Consider the following 16,266-nt stretch of genomic DNA (forward strand, 5'->3'; position numbering starts at 1 on the left):
CTCTTCTTTAGTAAATTCTTAAATTTAATTTTCAAGTTTTTCATAAAGGTGCACAATTTACTTTGAGATTAGTCATTAATAAAACAATTAAAAAAATTAAGAGCAATTACGAAGTTGATTAGGATTTGGAATAGAAGCTTAATAATAAATATAAAACTTATTTATACAATGAAAAAACTAATACAATATCATATTTAAGATCACTAAATTAACAGTTTTTTTAATAGAGAATGCAACTATAATTTAATAAAGAAACATGCAACTAGAGTCGGCTTAAAGCCTAAGCAGATAAATTAAGTGAATAATAATAAAATAAGTTTTAATTTTTGACTTTTAGCCTTTTATTATTGTCAAATGAAAAAAATTTCAATTAGCTACTCCTACCACTTAAAATGAAAAATAATGAGACACATGCACAACTCATTATAAATGAAAATAAACTCATAAATATTAACCAATGTGTCAAATTAAACTAAATATTAATAATAAAAAAAAAGAGTCAAGGAGTAGACTCAATATATGAGAAGTTACGCAGAAAAAAAAAAGAGAAGATAAAAGTCATATAACTGATTAATGAGAGAATAGAAATGATTAATATTTTTTTTTCCTAAACAAAATTATGATTTTTTAAAAAAGTTGTTAATTTATTAAATATAATTTTTAGTAATTATAAATATTAATCTTCGCTCGTAATATTTTAACTAAATGTCTAAAAATATTTTTTTGGGTTTTTTAAAGAGGCCTAAACTAAAAATGGTTTTTTTTAAAGAGGCCTAAAGTAGCTTTCCTTGGTTTAAGGCCCTGCTTGCTACACTCCATATATTTTTCCCTGCACTCCATATTAAAAATATTATTTACTTTGTTCTTTGTGATTGTAGAATCTGAAGTTGACAATGAATTTTCAATTATTTTTTTTTGAGAAAAAATACTTTGGAATTTTAATTAATTTTTTTTTTCATTTTTGATTTGTATAATTCAAAAAAGTGTTTTCACAATTAATTTTTTTTTGTATATATAGGAACAAAAACCTTTGGCGAATCGCCGATAAGGCAACCCAGTTTGTATGGGCTGGGCCGAATTTTGTATGGACCAGTGACCCATCACGATTTCGTCCTCCGTTCCAAGCTGAAAAAAAAAGGAACAAGAGAATTTTGGAGTCGTCTTGAGCAAGGTAATTAAGCTCAGTGAGGAGCGAGTGAGGAAGTAAATCAAGTACCTTTCGGTATCTGGCGACCTAAACAAAAAGCTTCTCATTCTCCACTTGTCTCTTCAGTTCCTCCTTCTGAATTCTGAAGATGTTTCTCACAAGGTGAACACCCCACTTTTGCGGCAAAACTGCATTCCGATTTTGCTTCATTCAATGACGAAATGAATTAGGTTTTTTCTGTTTGTTTAACTGTTTATTGCGTGAATGACATAGGACTGAGTATGACCGAGGAGTCAACACCTTTTCTCCCGAAGGCCGTTTGTTTCAGGTTGAATATGCAATTGAAGCAATCAAGGTTTGTCGCTTCACCCCCATATATACATATTCCGTCATTTTTGTCCGTCTGTGACAAAAATAGAGTTTACAGTTGTTTCTATTGTTTGTAAATGGGTTTATATTGGATTGCAGCTTGGATCGACTGCGATTGGGCTGAAGACCAAAGAGGGTGTTGTCCTTGCAGTTGAAAAGCGCATCACTTCTCCTCTGCTGGTTCGTTTACTAACCTTTTATTTATGTTGCTGGCATTTTATGATCTTACTCTGACATTTTTATGCCTAAACGTGCTATTAATTATTAACTACCACCATATATACATCATGGAATAAAGTAAGAAACACATAAATGTGCTTTATATAAATTGTATTTTTGGGGTTTAGCTGTTTGCTTTTGGTTGTACTTCTGAATCTTGATTATTGATGCTAATTTTAGATACAACATGTGAACGTATTCATATATTTTGAAAAATAACGATGTTTACCGTGATATTATTTTATCTTTTTATTCTTCATTTTTGTTTTGGGGTGAAAAGGGATCCTTTTCTTTTTTTGGGGGGGAGGAGTTGATGACGGCTTGCAAGATATATTTTTAGGTTGTGCACACGATAAACCTCTGGTCTCTACTTATATGGTAGCTGCACTTAGTTTATATGGATTTTATTTGAGTTAGAGGCACGATTATCTTGTAGTTGTCACTTTTGCTTCGCACGATCATTGATTGCTTGCAAGAAATTGTCTTTCAGGAGCCTAGTAGTGTTGAGAAAATTATGGAAATTGATGACCACATAGGTTGTGCTATGAGTGGATTGATTGCTGATGCTCGAACACTTGTTGAGCATGCGCGGGTTGAAACTCAGGTATTGTTAACCTTGTAGCATATATTAGTTAGTTGATTAGGTAATGATTTATATATTTTGGTTTCTCGTTCACAGAATCATAGGTTCTCCTACGATGAACCAATGACTGTTGAGTCCACCACTCAAGCTCTTTGTGACCTTGCCTTGCGTTTTGGTGAAGGTGATGAAGAATCCATGGTAAAGAGCTTCTCAGCTTTGATCTTCATGTCTATTTTTTATGCTTCTGTTTAGGAAAAATAATTTATGAGCGTTTCTTAGTAAAGTTGCTTCTTGTTTATGTATACCTTAGATGTATAGCCTTATATAGCATTTGACAGATGTTGATTGGAGATATAAGCAAGTGTTAGATACCTAAACAATTTTTCTATGCGCAGAAATCCTTGTATGTGTTAGACCTCTACTTGTGTATAGTAGGAGAAAGACAGTTACATAACTTAACTGTCTAGGCAGTTAAGGGGTTAGGGGGTTGGTTGAGGATACCTTGTATATAAGGGAGATTAGTTGTAAGTGGAGGGGAGTTTTTTGGAGTATTATTGTTTTGCGGGAACTCTTGTAGTTCTTTGGAGAGAGGTTAAGCTCTCGGGTTACGTTGTAACACCATTCTTGTTGATTCTTTTCAATAAAAGAAGGCTGTATAATTCAGAGTACCTGTTCGGTGTTGTGTTTCTAGTGCTATTCATAGGTTCTTGATTAAAAGAACCTATCATTTGGTCCGACCTGTCGGATCGGAGTGGAGGTGAAGGAAATTGCGGTTGATAGAATGAAGGCGCAGATAGGGGAGCTACGACCAGATTATGCAGCAATACGCCAAAATTATGCTGCAATACGCCAAGATTTGCAAGAAATAATGAGGATGATGGGGGCGCGGGCTCACAACAACGACGAACAATCAGGTGGAAGTCAGGCTTACGTCAAAGGGAACCAGCGACGGTGCGAGGAGGATATTGGAGGGAGAGTGGGTGGCGATTACGGTGGGACCCAAACCCACAATCACTGTGGCGATCACCAGGAGGTGCAAAATCAATGGCGGAAAAGGGTTGAATTAACCGCTTTCGAAGGGTTGGACCCGTTAAACTGGATCAATAGGGCGGAGAGGGTTTTCGAGCTTCAAGGAGTAGCGGAGGAGGAGAAAGTGCAGTTCGCGGACATAAGCATGGAGGGCAGCGCGGGCTACTGGTTCAGAGCCTGGAAGGAGAAAGCCAAGAACCGTTCCTGGGATGGCTTGAAGGAGGCCCTGGTGATAAGGTTTGGAACCATTGTTGAGCGTTTGGCGGCATCGAAACAGGTGGCGACAGGGGAAGAGTATGTTCAGGGAGGCGAAAAGGTAAGGAAAGGGAGCGGGATAGAAGACGAGTCATCTGAGGGACGAACGAGCGGTCAGTGGACACAGTCCGAGGCCGATCGCTATAACTCAAGCCGATCGAGATTTGCCAAGCGGTCCGAGGACATAGAAGACCAGTCGTATTGGGGACGAACGAGCGGTCAGTGGACACAGTGCGAGGCCGATCGCTATAACACAGGCCGATCGAGGGTTGTCGAGTGGTCTGAGGTCAAGCGCAATATCCCAGGTGAGGTTGCCGAGCGGTCCGAGATAGAAATAGACCTGACGGAGTTGTCCACTCTCTCGGCTGGTGGCCCTATTCAGCCAAAAGCGATGAAGCTGCATGGTTCGATAGATAAAGATCCGAACGGTATAAATATAGTGGGAAGAGAGCCGAACGGTATAAAGCTAGTGGGAATTGAGCCGAACGGTAGAAGAGGACTGTTGGATCCGAACGTGAGAAGACCGGAACCGAACGTGAGGGGACTGCCAGAACAGAATGGAAGAGGACGGGAGGAACTGAACGGTCTTATAGCTACAGTAAAAGGCTGAACGGTTTTACACTCAAAACGGTCTCCTAGTCATTGGTCGAACGGCCTTACCATTAGAAGGAAGGATGAGGAGGGAAAGATGGATGTTACCACATCGGGAGGCGATAACAGGGGAAGAATGGTCAGAAACTTACCTTATCCAGAGTTTCTGAAGAGGCGGGAAGAAGGAAGGTGTTTCCGATGCGGTGGACCATTCGCTCCGGGTCATCGATGTGCGGAGAAGAACTTAAGGGTCCTGTTACTAGCGGAGGACGAGGAGGAGGAATGGGAGGAAAACGTTAACCTGGAAGCAAAAACCCTGGAGCTGTCGGCATGTTCGGCGGAGGGGCTGACGCCTTCCAAGACCCTGAAGTTTACCGGATTGATAGGGGAGAGAAGAGTGGTAGTCTTGATCGACAGTGGGGCCAGCCATAATTTCATTAGCCAGAACGTGGTGGAGGAATTGAAGTTGCCGGTGACCGAGACGTCTTCATACACCGTGAGCCTAGGTGATGGCCATCGCCGAACGACGAGTGGGCGTTGCGAGAGAGTGAGGATACGTTTGGGGAACACCACTGTCGAGGAGGATTTTTACGTGTTTGAGCTTGGAGGAGTAGATGTCATCTTGTGTATTGCTTGGTTGGCCAAATTGGGAGAGGTCGTGTTGAACTGGAGAGAGATGTCCATGAGATATGTAGTGGGGGGTGATAAAGTGGAGATAAAAGGGGAACCAGCTTTATGCCGCCAGCTGGTGGAACCTAAGGCCTTGATGAAGATGCTGGATGCTGACTCATGGATATTAATATGGGAGCTGGAGGTAGTGGAGCAAGGGTCTAGCGGTGAGGTGACAGATGATTTGACCGCGCAGCAGAAAATGGAATTCAGAGCAGTGTGGCAATTCCATTCACGTGTGTTCCTGGAGAGAAAAGGGCTGCCTTCCCGACGTAGTTTGGAGCACAAAATTCTGCTGAAAGGAGAAAGCTCAATAAATGTTAGGCCATACAGATACCCATACCTCTTGAAGGAGGAAATAGAAAAACAAGGTGTTGGATAGGAGGCAGAGGCAGAGTGGGGAAGAGGCAATACCACAGGTGTTGATCGAGGGCAAGAAGGGGGTCGAGAGGGAGCTACTTGGGAAGATGTAGCAACTATTCAGGAACAATACCCTGACTTCAACCTTGGGGACAAGGTTGTTTCGGAGGAGGGTGGTATTGTTAGACCTCTACTTGTGTATAGTAGGAGAAAGACAGTTACATAACTTAACTGTCTAGGCAGTTAAGGGGTTAGGGGGTTGGTTGAGGATACCTTGTATATAAGGGAGATTAGTTGTAAGTGGAGGGGAGTTTTTTGGAGTATTATTGTTTTGCGGGAACTCTTGTAGTTCTTTGGAGAGAGGTTAAGCTCTCGGGTTACGTTGTAACACCATTCTTGTTGATTCTTTTCAATAAAAGAAGGCTGTATAATTCAGAGTACCTGTTCGGTGTTGTGTTTCTAGTGCTATTCATAGGTTCTTGATTAAAAGAACCTATCAGTATGCCTCAACTATTGAATGTTTGCCATTTATACTTAAATGTGCAATTCCTGTTGCAGTTTGATTCAGTACCATGTGCCAACAAACACTTATCTTTTGCACAATACTAAATCAGTATGTTCCTGTTGCAGTGGATCATCATGTATGTATTCTAACATGCCATTTCTTTTTCTCTTTGGCAGTCTCGACCATTTGGAGTATCTCTCCTCATTGCTGGCCATGACGAGAATGGACCTAGCTTGTAAGTATTTATTTTGCCTTTATGCAACGGCTTGTTGTATGTAGTGTAATGGAGTTATTCTTTTGGTTCATTTTTCTGTGTTTAGTCAGTGATTACATTAAATGCTTGTTTGTCTTGAATCTGAAATATCAGTGATTGTTTTCAATTTGTCTTTATTCATATTATTTTATTATTTCTTTCTTTGGGGATTAGTGGAATTGCAAAGAAAGGAACTTTGCACAAAATTTATTTTCTTAAGAACAGGATTTTTGCTTAACTCAATATCGCCAAAACCAACATGCAAGATAAAGTTTGTATCCACATATATATTATTATTAAATTATATCTGTAATTGATGATGTTGGATATTCAACATGCCTCCTTACATCGAAGACTAGACATATTGAGTATGAGACTTTGTGGATATTGTGTTAGCGGTCTAATAGTGGGTGACATGAGAGACCCAACAACCTAGGTTAGAATAAAGTTTGATACTATCTTAAAAAGTGGATGTATGTCTAAGTTAACTTCAAAAAACTAACTTGTAAGTTGAGGTTTGTGTCTACATGTTAGGAGTGTTCAGAAACAAACTGATAAAAAAAAGCTGACCCAAATTTGATAAATGAAAAAAATGAAAACTGTTGGATTGTTTTAAATTTTTTTAAAAAGAACTATAGGGTTCGGTTTGCAGTTTAGATGTTCAGAAATGGCCCAAACCGAATTAAAATATACCTTTAGAATAGTATTATTATTATTATTATTGTAAGTTATACATTTCAATCTAAATTTCAATATAAATACTCAATCTTACAAAGCTTCAAATGAACCAATGAATGTGGAGGAACATGAAGGTTTGAATAAAGAAGGATGCATGTTGAGAGAGATAAAAGTAAAAGAAAAACTGTAGAAGAACCAACATCTAATAATGATGCCGGAGATTCAGGCATCAAAAGACCTTGTAGGCCTACATCTTGGTGTTGGGATCATTTTTCAAGAATTGATGGGACCTTTAGAGCTAAGTGTAATTGGGGTAGTAAGGATTATGCCATTTGTTGCATAAATACCAAAACTAAAATGAAAAAAAGGTGGGAAAGAAAGTAGTATTGTTCTAACCAGTGTTCGTTTTGATGTTGATGCTTGCAGACAAACACTGGCTAGTACGATAATTGTGGATGAGTTGCCTTTTAAGTTCGTTGAGAGAGAGGGATTTCGTTATTTTATGAGTATCTTACAACCTAAATTTCCAATTTCGGGAAGGACTTTCATTGTTACGGATTGCTGGCGTATTTAGCTTAATGAAAACCATAAGTTGAAAGATTTGTTTAGTCATTCAAATCAAGGTGTAAGTTCCACGATTGATAGTCGGACATCGGAGCAAAATACAAGTTATCTTTGTCTTATTGCACGATATATTTTATAGTTTGCTTCAAGAATTTATTTCTCTCCCTTTCCCCACATGAGGACAAGTCCTCCTCTACTTTTCTCATTTAAAGCCTTTCTTTTTACTGTTCGCCTGTTTGTTTGAGCTTAAAAAACTGATATAAGATTGTGATAAATGTAAGTTTCTCTAGAGTTTGTTTTATAAGCTATTTATTACAATTTCTCCAAGTAACATAAAACCTGGCCTTTTTTAGATTCTACATTTTCTGGAAAAGCTTTTGGTTTACTCAAACATGTTAAAATATTTCAAAGGCGATTAAAAAAAGACCCTTAAAGACGGCACTTTATATTTCGTCTTCCTTTCTCAAAGGAAGTAGAAACCCTGTCATTCTTTGAACTTATTTCATAGTCATGTTGTACTGTATTGGCTTATCACCCATTTTATGGTTTAAAGAGAATATTATTTTAGATTCAACGCGTACCTTTACCTTCTCTTACCATTGATTTGTAGCATGATTTTGTTGTGTTTCAGCCTTTTACCCTGCTAGTTCAACTCTCAATATGGTATTTTAGCTTGTGAATGGAAAGCCGTTCATTGTTACAACTAGCAAGTTTTTCTGTTGGAAACATTCGTGTGGTTGCGTATGGGTCACTTTCCTGGAACGGTTTACTGTTCCATTGTAAAGTGTAAACAATTTCGTGTTCTTGAATATCATAGACACACTAAGGCAGATCATGATATTCTGTTTTTTGTTGTCATAGGCAATATGTAGTTTTATATTGCTGCTGGGTTTTTTCCAGTACTCTTTCAATCTGGACTTATGTTTATTGAATTGATATGTTCCAATTATTAGATATTACACCGATCCATCTGGCACCTTTTGGCAATGCAATGGAAAAGCTATTGGTTCTGGGTCAGAAGGCGCAGACAGTTCTCTACAGGAACAATTCAACAAGGTACCGACAATTTAATCTTCATTGTTTCTGAACCTTATGTTTATAATAGTAAACTTATAGTTCACTAGGGTAAATGAACAAAGAGTGAAAACAAACAGAAATGAGGAGACCTCATTCTCATCACTCTTTGACAGGACAGGTGGAGTAGAATGAGAACATGGTAAACAATAATTACCTTCCATTTTAAATAATGTATAAAAAGTAATACTATTCCATAAATATCTGTCATTTATCTGGAAACAAAAAAACTTTCAACTTTACCTTCTTCCAAATTTACCTAATTTGTAGTTTACTTACTGAGAAAATAAAACAAACTCAAGCTAGTAATATGCAGAATTGTTTTTTTTTTATTTAGTCCTATTTTTATTCCTTTCTTACCATGTAATTGAGTATACTTAAGTTAACTTACTATTCAGTTTACATTGTTTCCTTTCTTTTTCCTTTCCTGTTTACATTGCTACGAAGCATAATGTCTTGTTCACCATATGTGTATTATCTTGGAAAATGTTCAACTAGCCAATTTCTGATATTTTGACTGTCAAATTAGTGCAATGCCGTCATCAAGTCGTTCCTCAAATTTTTTTTTTGTCTATGAACTCCCAATGTTGCTCTGAAAGATTATCTCTCAATTGTTTTTGTCTTTTAGCTCAGAATGTTCTAAATAGGTGATTATTATTCCAAAATTACGCTGAACATACGATAGATGGGTTTAAAACAATGTAATTTGGTGTTAATCTTTTATTTTGTGCAGGACCTAACCCTTCAAGAAGCCGAAACCATTGCTTTATCCATTTTGAAGCAAGTTATGGAAGAAAAGGTACGTTGCCTGTTACATTTTTATGGGAATTGATTGGACGCCCCACCCCTGAATGGGATGGAAAAAAAATTTATAATTCTTTCTTTTGTATTTTCATATTAGGTCACTCCCAACAACGTTGACATTGCCAGGGTAGCTCCAACATATCATCTTTATACCCCCTCTGAGGTGGAAGCTGTGATAAGTCGTCTATGATTTTCTTTTCGTGATTTTTCCTTATTTTTAAGTATTATGCGGGAACTTTTTCGTGGGTGATGCTACATATGATGCTACTACACTTGTGGCCATGTTGTACGCTGTACGAGATTCTGGTGTCTTATTTGCTGCATTCAGGATGAAATTGAGAACTAGAGGAAGGATTACAAGGCGAGGAAAAACGAATTGAAAAATATGCTATTAAAAGAATTTAAGATTTATTTTTAACGATTTTTTAGTCGTCGTTGTCGAACAAAAATTACTGAGCTTGATCAATTATATCATCATAAATACAGTTTGATGTTAGATAGTTCAAAAAATTATCCTATCGGGTTTTATTATAAAACATTATAAACTATTTATATTTACATATATAAATATTTCTCTTAAAATTGAAATCTAATTATGATAAAAATTGAGATACTTTTACATTATTATGCTCGAGATAAATAGAGGTAAACTGGATCGGTTCTTGTTTGATGTTCATTTTTTTTTCCTTTACCGTTTTGGAAACTTCGATAGGTATCATTCTGAAGGATTAACCATATTCCTTAATTAACTGTCATAAGCAGTGTTAGTTCAACTATATGATAATTATTTTTTACGTGATTGTATAATTTGTTTAGTGCTTGGTCCGACCTCTTTCCAGAAGATGGTAGTTAAATATCTACTTTTTTTAGGTAGACGTGATTTAACACGTTTGAAATGTGTCTAAAGGAGATGGGTATGCAAAGGGACGATGCTGCTGTGGCCTCGTTTGTTAAACATACACGAAATCATGTCGCGTGAAAGAATCTATGCATCGCTGCATCATGAAGAAGAAAAAGAAATTGGTTGTAAGCGTTCGTCATCCCGATTAAGCATGTTTCAAAACTGATTTGCGCAGAATATAGAGGCTCACGAATTATATCATCCAAAAGTATATGTGCACCTTAAATAGATGCATGTTTTCAAACCGCTAGCAGTCTGGTTTTGGACACTAGTTTTTGTGACAGTAATGTTAACAGTCCAAAAACATAGTTGTTGTACTTTATTGAGGGTGGCTCAGAAAACTGGATTTTCACAACCAAGCTCTGCAGTTGATCTGAAACAATAGCCATCGAAGAGGCTTGTATAGTTTGGTCAAGGGTGGACAACCTAGCATCACATAGTTTTTTCAGAAGCATGTGCAGTGGTACAAGACAATCACAACACCTTCCATATAATTAAAATGACATACCAACGTGATCCTTTTCTTTCGGGGAACGTCCATTTTTAACGTATATAAATGGATTATTTGTTTTATTTTGAACCCATACATTCAAATTCAAAATTTTATCCAATTCATCCATTCCACACCCCTATTTTGAACTAGAGAGTGTAGCTGTAAACCCTCTCAAGTAGCCAACAAAAAGTGAACAAGGAGCAGATACTGCTAATTTTATTCATGTGAGGAGGCATCATGTTTCCATTATACAGACATGCTAGACTTATTTTGCTTGACAGTAAAACAAGTGGAAGATAAAGGGAACACTAGGATCCTCACTTATATTGTTCTTCAGCAGGAGTTCATTTGTCTTTAATAGAATAGAATTGGGGGCACAAACTGAATCAAAGATCAATTTTTCCTGCCAAGTACCAAGAGTGTATTGCTAGACTCCCAAAAGACATTATATTGGCAAGAGAGGATAATCCATGAATCATACCAAATTTCTTATTCATGGCTTTAAGTTTTGGGTTTGACTTAGCAACTTCCACATTTTTCGACCACCCAACTTCCTCCCCTATACTGTTTTCTCTCTCCACTTTATGCCTTTGCTTCATCATCTGCATCAGAAAAACAAAACGCTCTGATTCATAAACTAACAAATAGTATAGTATAATGAATGTTGGCAGCTTAACAGCATAAAATGTTGACATGACTTAGATATTAGTTAGAACATACTGCCATTAATGCGACAGGTGAAAAAGAATTAACCTTTAAAAAAATCAAGGAGGAAAACTGGAATATAACAGTTACTGTGCGAGCAGTAGAAGAAATAAGAGATTACAAACCTCTACAAATTATAAAATTTAATCATGATTGTATAAAAATAAATGTGATTTTTAATCACGGAACACTGCTCAATAAATAAAAGCAATATTAAAGCAAAATATGAATGTCCAAAATCCTTGTGGAAAGACAGAAAAAACTTGTAATCAGCACTGATATTGATGATAATAATAAATGAAGTCAGAATCAACATAATGACAATAAATTAAGCTCAGTTATAGATCTTTTAAATAAAAAATGGGAATGGTAAGAAACCGGCAGCCAACTTATCAAATTTAAGATGAACATAAGTCATACATTTGACTGATTTAGTTGGCCTTCATTTAAGCCAACTGAAATTTCAGCACACTTTTTTTTTTTAATCAACAAATTTTAGTTGTTAATACAATAGCTTTTGTCAGTGAAAATTCAAACTCACAATCCATCCCTTCCTCCTTCTACTCTTACCACCACGTCGACCTCATATCCCCTGAAACATTAGTACAATTAACATTCCGACAAATGCCTAGTTTCCTTTTGCAAATTTATAGACACATTTCAAACTTATAAGATCTTAAAATGGAATCAAGCTTCTTTAACCACTGACACTCAAGGCTTTACATATTTAGCGAGAGCTAAATTATTGAAGGTGCATGAAATTTAAAAACACACATCTTGACTTTGGCAAACTGATTTTGCTATGCATGCATATAAAAAATAATACACACATACCAAGAGTTCGGTCTTTACTGTAAAAACATAGTCCGAGTGATAGTTTATACCAATCAATCTGCCATTTTAAGTTTCCACTTCCAATCAAATTATTCTGGTCATTGTAACAAATAGGGAGCAGCATTTAAAGACCTTGTTTGTTTTACTTGTGAGAACGATGAATCCATGCTAATAAAGTTTTTCTTTACCTCGATGGTCATAGGTGTGAAGACAAACAAGTTGGTAAGGTTGAACGCAAAGGAAGAGAGCAAAAACCCAAGCTGGTATCTCTCAGTAGTGGAGGAAGTTTTCCACGGGTGAAGGTAACCAAAGGAGGCAACCGATACGGCGCAACAAACCCCCACCATCGAGAAATACGCCGGAAACATCTTGCTCTGCAGGTTCCCAAACTGATGCCTCGGCAGATTCCTGAATCACAAAATTCAACAAAATCATAACCAATTTTCACAGCCACAACAAAGAATTCATAAATTGCCAGAGATCCCAAGTCATCTAGTCACGCTCAAAATGAAGTATATAAGAAAAGCCCCAAGCCTCCTAAGGTGAAATTGGACCCAAACTCAAATTTCTAAGAATGATTGAGAAAAAGAAAACGGGTGATAAAAATGCGTACTTAAACATGATGATGCCACCGATGAAGGTGACCCATAGAGCGGCGCCGAATGCGGTGGAGAAACTGAGGAGGTGAGCGAGTTTGAGGTAGGTGGAAAGATTGGGTGATTTCGAACCCAGAGTCTCCGGTGAGAATATGACTCCGACGGCTAAGAAAGCCACGGCGGTGATGAACCGACTAAGCCAACCCATGCAGCAGAAGAAGATGAAAGTGTCTGAGTAATTAAGTGAATTGGTAAGTGTGATTCTGCTTCTGCCAAGGGACCAGAACACTGAACGAGGTGGTCAATAAGTTGAAGCAATAAAAGATGCTATTAAATCTTTCTCTACCTACCAAACCGAACCCGACCTACTGGTCCTTGTTGAAATTAAAATCCGGTCTACTTAACTTCAGCCCATTTCTTCATTCACCCCTAACTTTTAAAATCCTATCCTCATGAAAAATTATTAAAATTAAGAAAAACTATTAAAATAATGAAAAAAATTTAAAATAAAAAAAAATTGTCTTCTTCTCCATACTTCAAGCACTTCCTTCATCCCCTCACTTTTTTAGTGCATTTTATTTTCTTCACTTCATCCCTCACTGTCTTCATTTTAATCTAACTTTGTTCATCCCAACAATTAAGAAGAGGTACGAGTTTGTTTTATGACTTTCATGATTGGTTGATAGGAGAGTGGTGGCAGTGGATGCTTGTGTTTGGGTTTTTTCCATCATATTTCAGATTAGATGATCTAGTATGTATGAAGTCTTTATTGGGAAGTATGAAGTTGAAATAATACTAGATTGGGCAATTCGGAACAGAGTACCATATATTGGGAGACCATTTTGAATTGGGCAATTTGGTATGTATAAATAAGTTTTGGATTGAATAATTCAAAATAAACTCCTGAACTCGACACTATATTTCAGATTATTCAGTTCAATATTGTGTTTCGATTATTGGATTGTCCAATTCATAATATAATACTAGATTGTGGGTATACTTGTAGTGAAGGAGTTTGCTAACGTGTTTCCAAATGAAGTTTCAAGTTTGTCACCCAGCCGAAAAGTTGACTTTGCAATAGACTTGGTGTCAGGAGCAGGACTAGTGTTTATGGCACCTTACAAGATGACTCCAACTGAGTTGACAGAAATAAAGAAATAGATAAAAGATTTGTTGGAAAAGAAGTTTATTCGACCTAATGTATCTCCGTGAGGAGCTCCAATGTTGCTTGTAAGAAGAAAGATGGAAGTTCAAGGCTATGCGTTGACTACAAGCAGTTGAACAAGGTTACTATCAAGAATAAGTATCATTTGCCAAGGATTGACTATTTGCTTTAGTAGTTGAGGGGTGTCAGTGTATTTTCAAAGATTGATTTGAGGTTTGGCTATCATCAAATCTTATTCAAACTGGAGGATGTTCAAAAGACAACTTTCGGGTCACACTATGGACATTATGAGTATGTGGTGATGGCATTTGGTGTGACCAATTCTCCAGCAAATTTCATGGACTACATGAATCAGACTACATGAGGGGTGTTGGTTTGTTAAGTAGAGATGTTGGTTAGGATGAAATGGGTGTAGGTTCAATTTTTAGGGAGAAGAGTTTAAGAAAAACTCAGATTTTGATTGTATTTTTGGACTAAGGGCTAAAGGTCTTTTTACCTTTATTTATTGGTGCATAAATTATTTTAGGGGGTCTAGAAAATCTGAAATGTAAATGGGAGATTAAGTGAATCTTAGGAGGATTTAGTAGTTTTTTTATATTTTAAAAGGTAGTTGAGATAAAACAGGAGAGAAAATCTTGGTGTGTTTTTAAAAATTGAGAGATTTTTTTAAAATAAAAAAGATAAAGATAGGGGGAAAAGAGATAAAAAGAAGAAAAGGAAAAAGATGATGCACATTTTACCCTAATTCTAAAACGAAAAAGAGATAGAGATAAGGAGAGAGAGGCGTTTCTTGGAGAGAAGAGGAAGAACTGCAAACAACCTTAGTGCAAGGAAAGATTGATATTTTTTTTTGAGTTGTGGATAAAGTCTTAGGATTGGCCAAGGAATGAGGAAACTTAACTTTCTTTGCTTGTTTGTTGTATGTTATATATTCTTGATTATTTTGAATGGTAATTCTTGTTTTGATGCATGTGTGCATGATTGTGGTTATGATTATCTATTGTTATTATTGGGTAAGGGTTTGTGTATTTATGATAATAGGGTTTATATCATGTTTGTGTTGAGTTTTCCCTATGAAAGTATGTATGTTTTGTTGGGTTATCGCATGATAATATGTATTGGTGCTAAGGGAGAACAAATGTATGTTGTTTTGAGGTTTTACCATACAAATATATGTTATAAAGAGTGGTATCATGATCATATACAATATGTTGGGTTTGTTTGGGTTGGAATATGCATAATGATGAGTTTTGGATGATTCAAGTTATATAATGTATGTATTAGGGTCTGTTCATATGGGTATATGAGGCTTCAATGTATGCATGATGTGTTGGGTATGTTCTCTCGTGATCTGGGGTTTGATTCGGAAATAATCAATCATCACTAGTTATAATCGATTATGTGCACATTGGTTTTGAGTTTTATCTCGGGAATAATTGATTATCTAAGATGATAATCGATTATCCTTTCATGGGTGATGAATCTTTTAAATTTGATGTATTATGATCATTGAAATAATCGATTATCATAAGTGATAATCGATTATCACAGTGTATTTTGTGTAAATGTGAACCTCCAAAAAATAATTGATTATTCCTGTGCATTTTTGTTAAAAATGACGAATTTGATGAAGAATAGATGTGGACCAAACTTGAGGAACTGTAGAACGTAATGATAATCAAAAAATGAGATTCGTGGTTATGTTCAGGGTCAGTCTTGACTTGTGTTTAAGATTGGAGTATGAGTGAGTGTTAGGATGTTCCTGAGTGTGTGGTTGATGAGCATAAGAGTGAGGGATAAGTCTACTTGTTGTACCTAGTAAATCCTGAGTTTATCTACGGATAAGTGCTTCCTTTTGCCTTGTTTGCAAAGGAATGATTGTTCGGGTATTGCACTTCTTTGTGTGGGGTGATGGTGTTTTTCTTGTCCTTGTGTGGCAGGAATACATGTTCCTTAGCAGGATTGTAGGACTATTCGAGCATATTTGTAAGGGAGGCTATAGATGGTTTGTCGAAGCAGCTACATACGGGTGAGGTAGGATACAGAAGTTGGACTGATTCTTTCCACTATGATATATGGTATTGTGGATGCTCAAAGTGATATTCACGATGGGGTTAATTATGATGGTGGTGCATGTGTTAATGATCGTAATGACGATGATACTCTAGGAAATACTAGTTGATAGTGATGATATCATGTGGTGTAGTTAGCATAGGTGTTGATGAATGGATAGACCGGTGGTCTTGGCTTAGAGTAAATGATGAATGATCATGAATTGAGAATTGACTAATTTATTATGATTGAATTGTTATGTTAGAGGATTAGAAACTCTATTGTTTTTACTATTGTGTGTGGGGAAGTTGTTTAAGGTTGATATAATCTCATGTCAAAAATTCTATTTTAGTGGCGAGGGGTGTGAACTTGGTAATTTCAGGGGGGGCTTCAGTAAAAAAAATTATTTTAAATAATTAT

The 16,266-nt window shown here is 36.6% G+C and overlaps 2 protein-coding genes across 2 annotated transcripts; one reads left to right on the forward strand and one right to left on the reverse strand.

Moving 5' to 3' along the window:
• The first annotated feature begins 1,142 nt into the window (after positions 1–1,142).
• On the forward strand, positions 1,143–9,518 carry LOC108326643 (proteasome subunit alpha type-5). Its single transcript, XM_017560247.2, has 9 exons — positions 1,143–1,309; positions 1,421–1,502; positions 1,616–1,696; positions 2,226–2,339; positions 2,415–2,516; positions 5,904–5,962; positions 8,176–8,278; positions 9,030–9,095; positions 9,198–9,518. The coding sequence occupies exons 1-9, from the start codon at positions 1,296–1,298 to the stop codon at positions 9,288–9,290; spliced, it is 714 nt and encodes a 237-aa protein (XP_017415736.1). The 5' UTR covers positions 1,143–1,295; the 3' UTR covers positions 9,291–9,518.
• A 1,166-nt stretch (positions 9,519–10,684) lies between these two features.
• On the reverse strand, positions 10,685–13,005 carry LOC108324950 (uncharacterized). Its single transcript, XM_017557907.2, has 3 exons — positions 12,647–13,005; positions 12,222–12,441; positions 10,685–11,096 (listed from the first exon to the last, which is right to left on the reverse strand). Exons 1-3 carry the CDS (start codon positions 12,835–12,837, stop codon positions 10,881–10,883), a joined length of 627 nt encoding a protein of 208 aa, XP_017413396.1. The 5' UTR covers positions 12,838–13,005; the 3' UTR covers positions 10,685–10,880.
• Between the last annotated feature and the right edge of the window lie 3,261 nt (positions 13,006–16,266).

This window comes from Vigna angularis, chromosome 3, assembly GCF_016808095.1.
Source record: "Vigna angularis cultivar LongXiaoDou No.4 chromosome 3, ASM1680809v1, whole genome shotgun sequence".
NCBI classification, from domain to species: Eukaryota; Viridiplantae; Streptophyta; class Magnoliopsida; order Fabales; family Fabaceae; genus Vigna; species Vigna angularis.

Coding starts and splice junctions, on each gene's coding strand:
- LOC108324950 (XM_017557907.2), bottom strand. CDS start 12,837: ATGGGTTGGCTTAGTCGGTTCATCACCGCCGTGGCTTTCTTAGCCGTC. Junction 12,442..12,646: donor GGTGGCATCATCATGTTTAA/GTACGCATTTTT, acceptor TTTGTGATTCAG/GAATCTGCCGAGGCATCAGT. Junction 11,097..12,221: donor TCACACCTATGACCATCGAG/GTAAAGAAAAAC, acceptor TTTCTGATGCAG/ATGATGAAGCAAAGGCATAA.
- LOC108326643 (XM_017560247.2), top strand. Junction 2,340..2,414: donor ATGCGCGGGTTGAAACTCAG/GTATTGTTAACC, acceptor TCTCGTTCACAG/AATCATAGGTTCTCCTACGA. Junction 9,096..9,197: donor AGCAAGTTATGGAAGAAAAG/GTACGTTGCCTG, acceptor TTTTCATATTAG/GTCACTCCCAACAACGTTGA.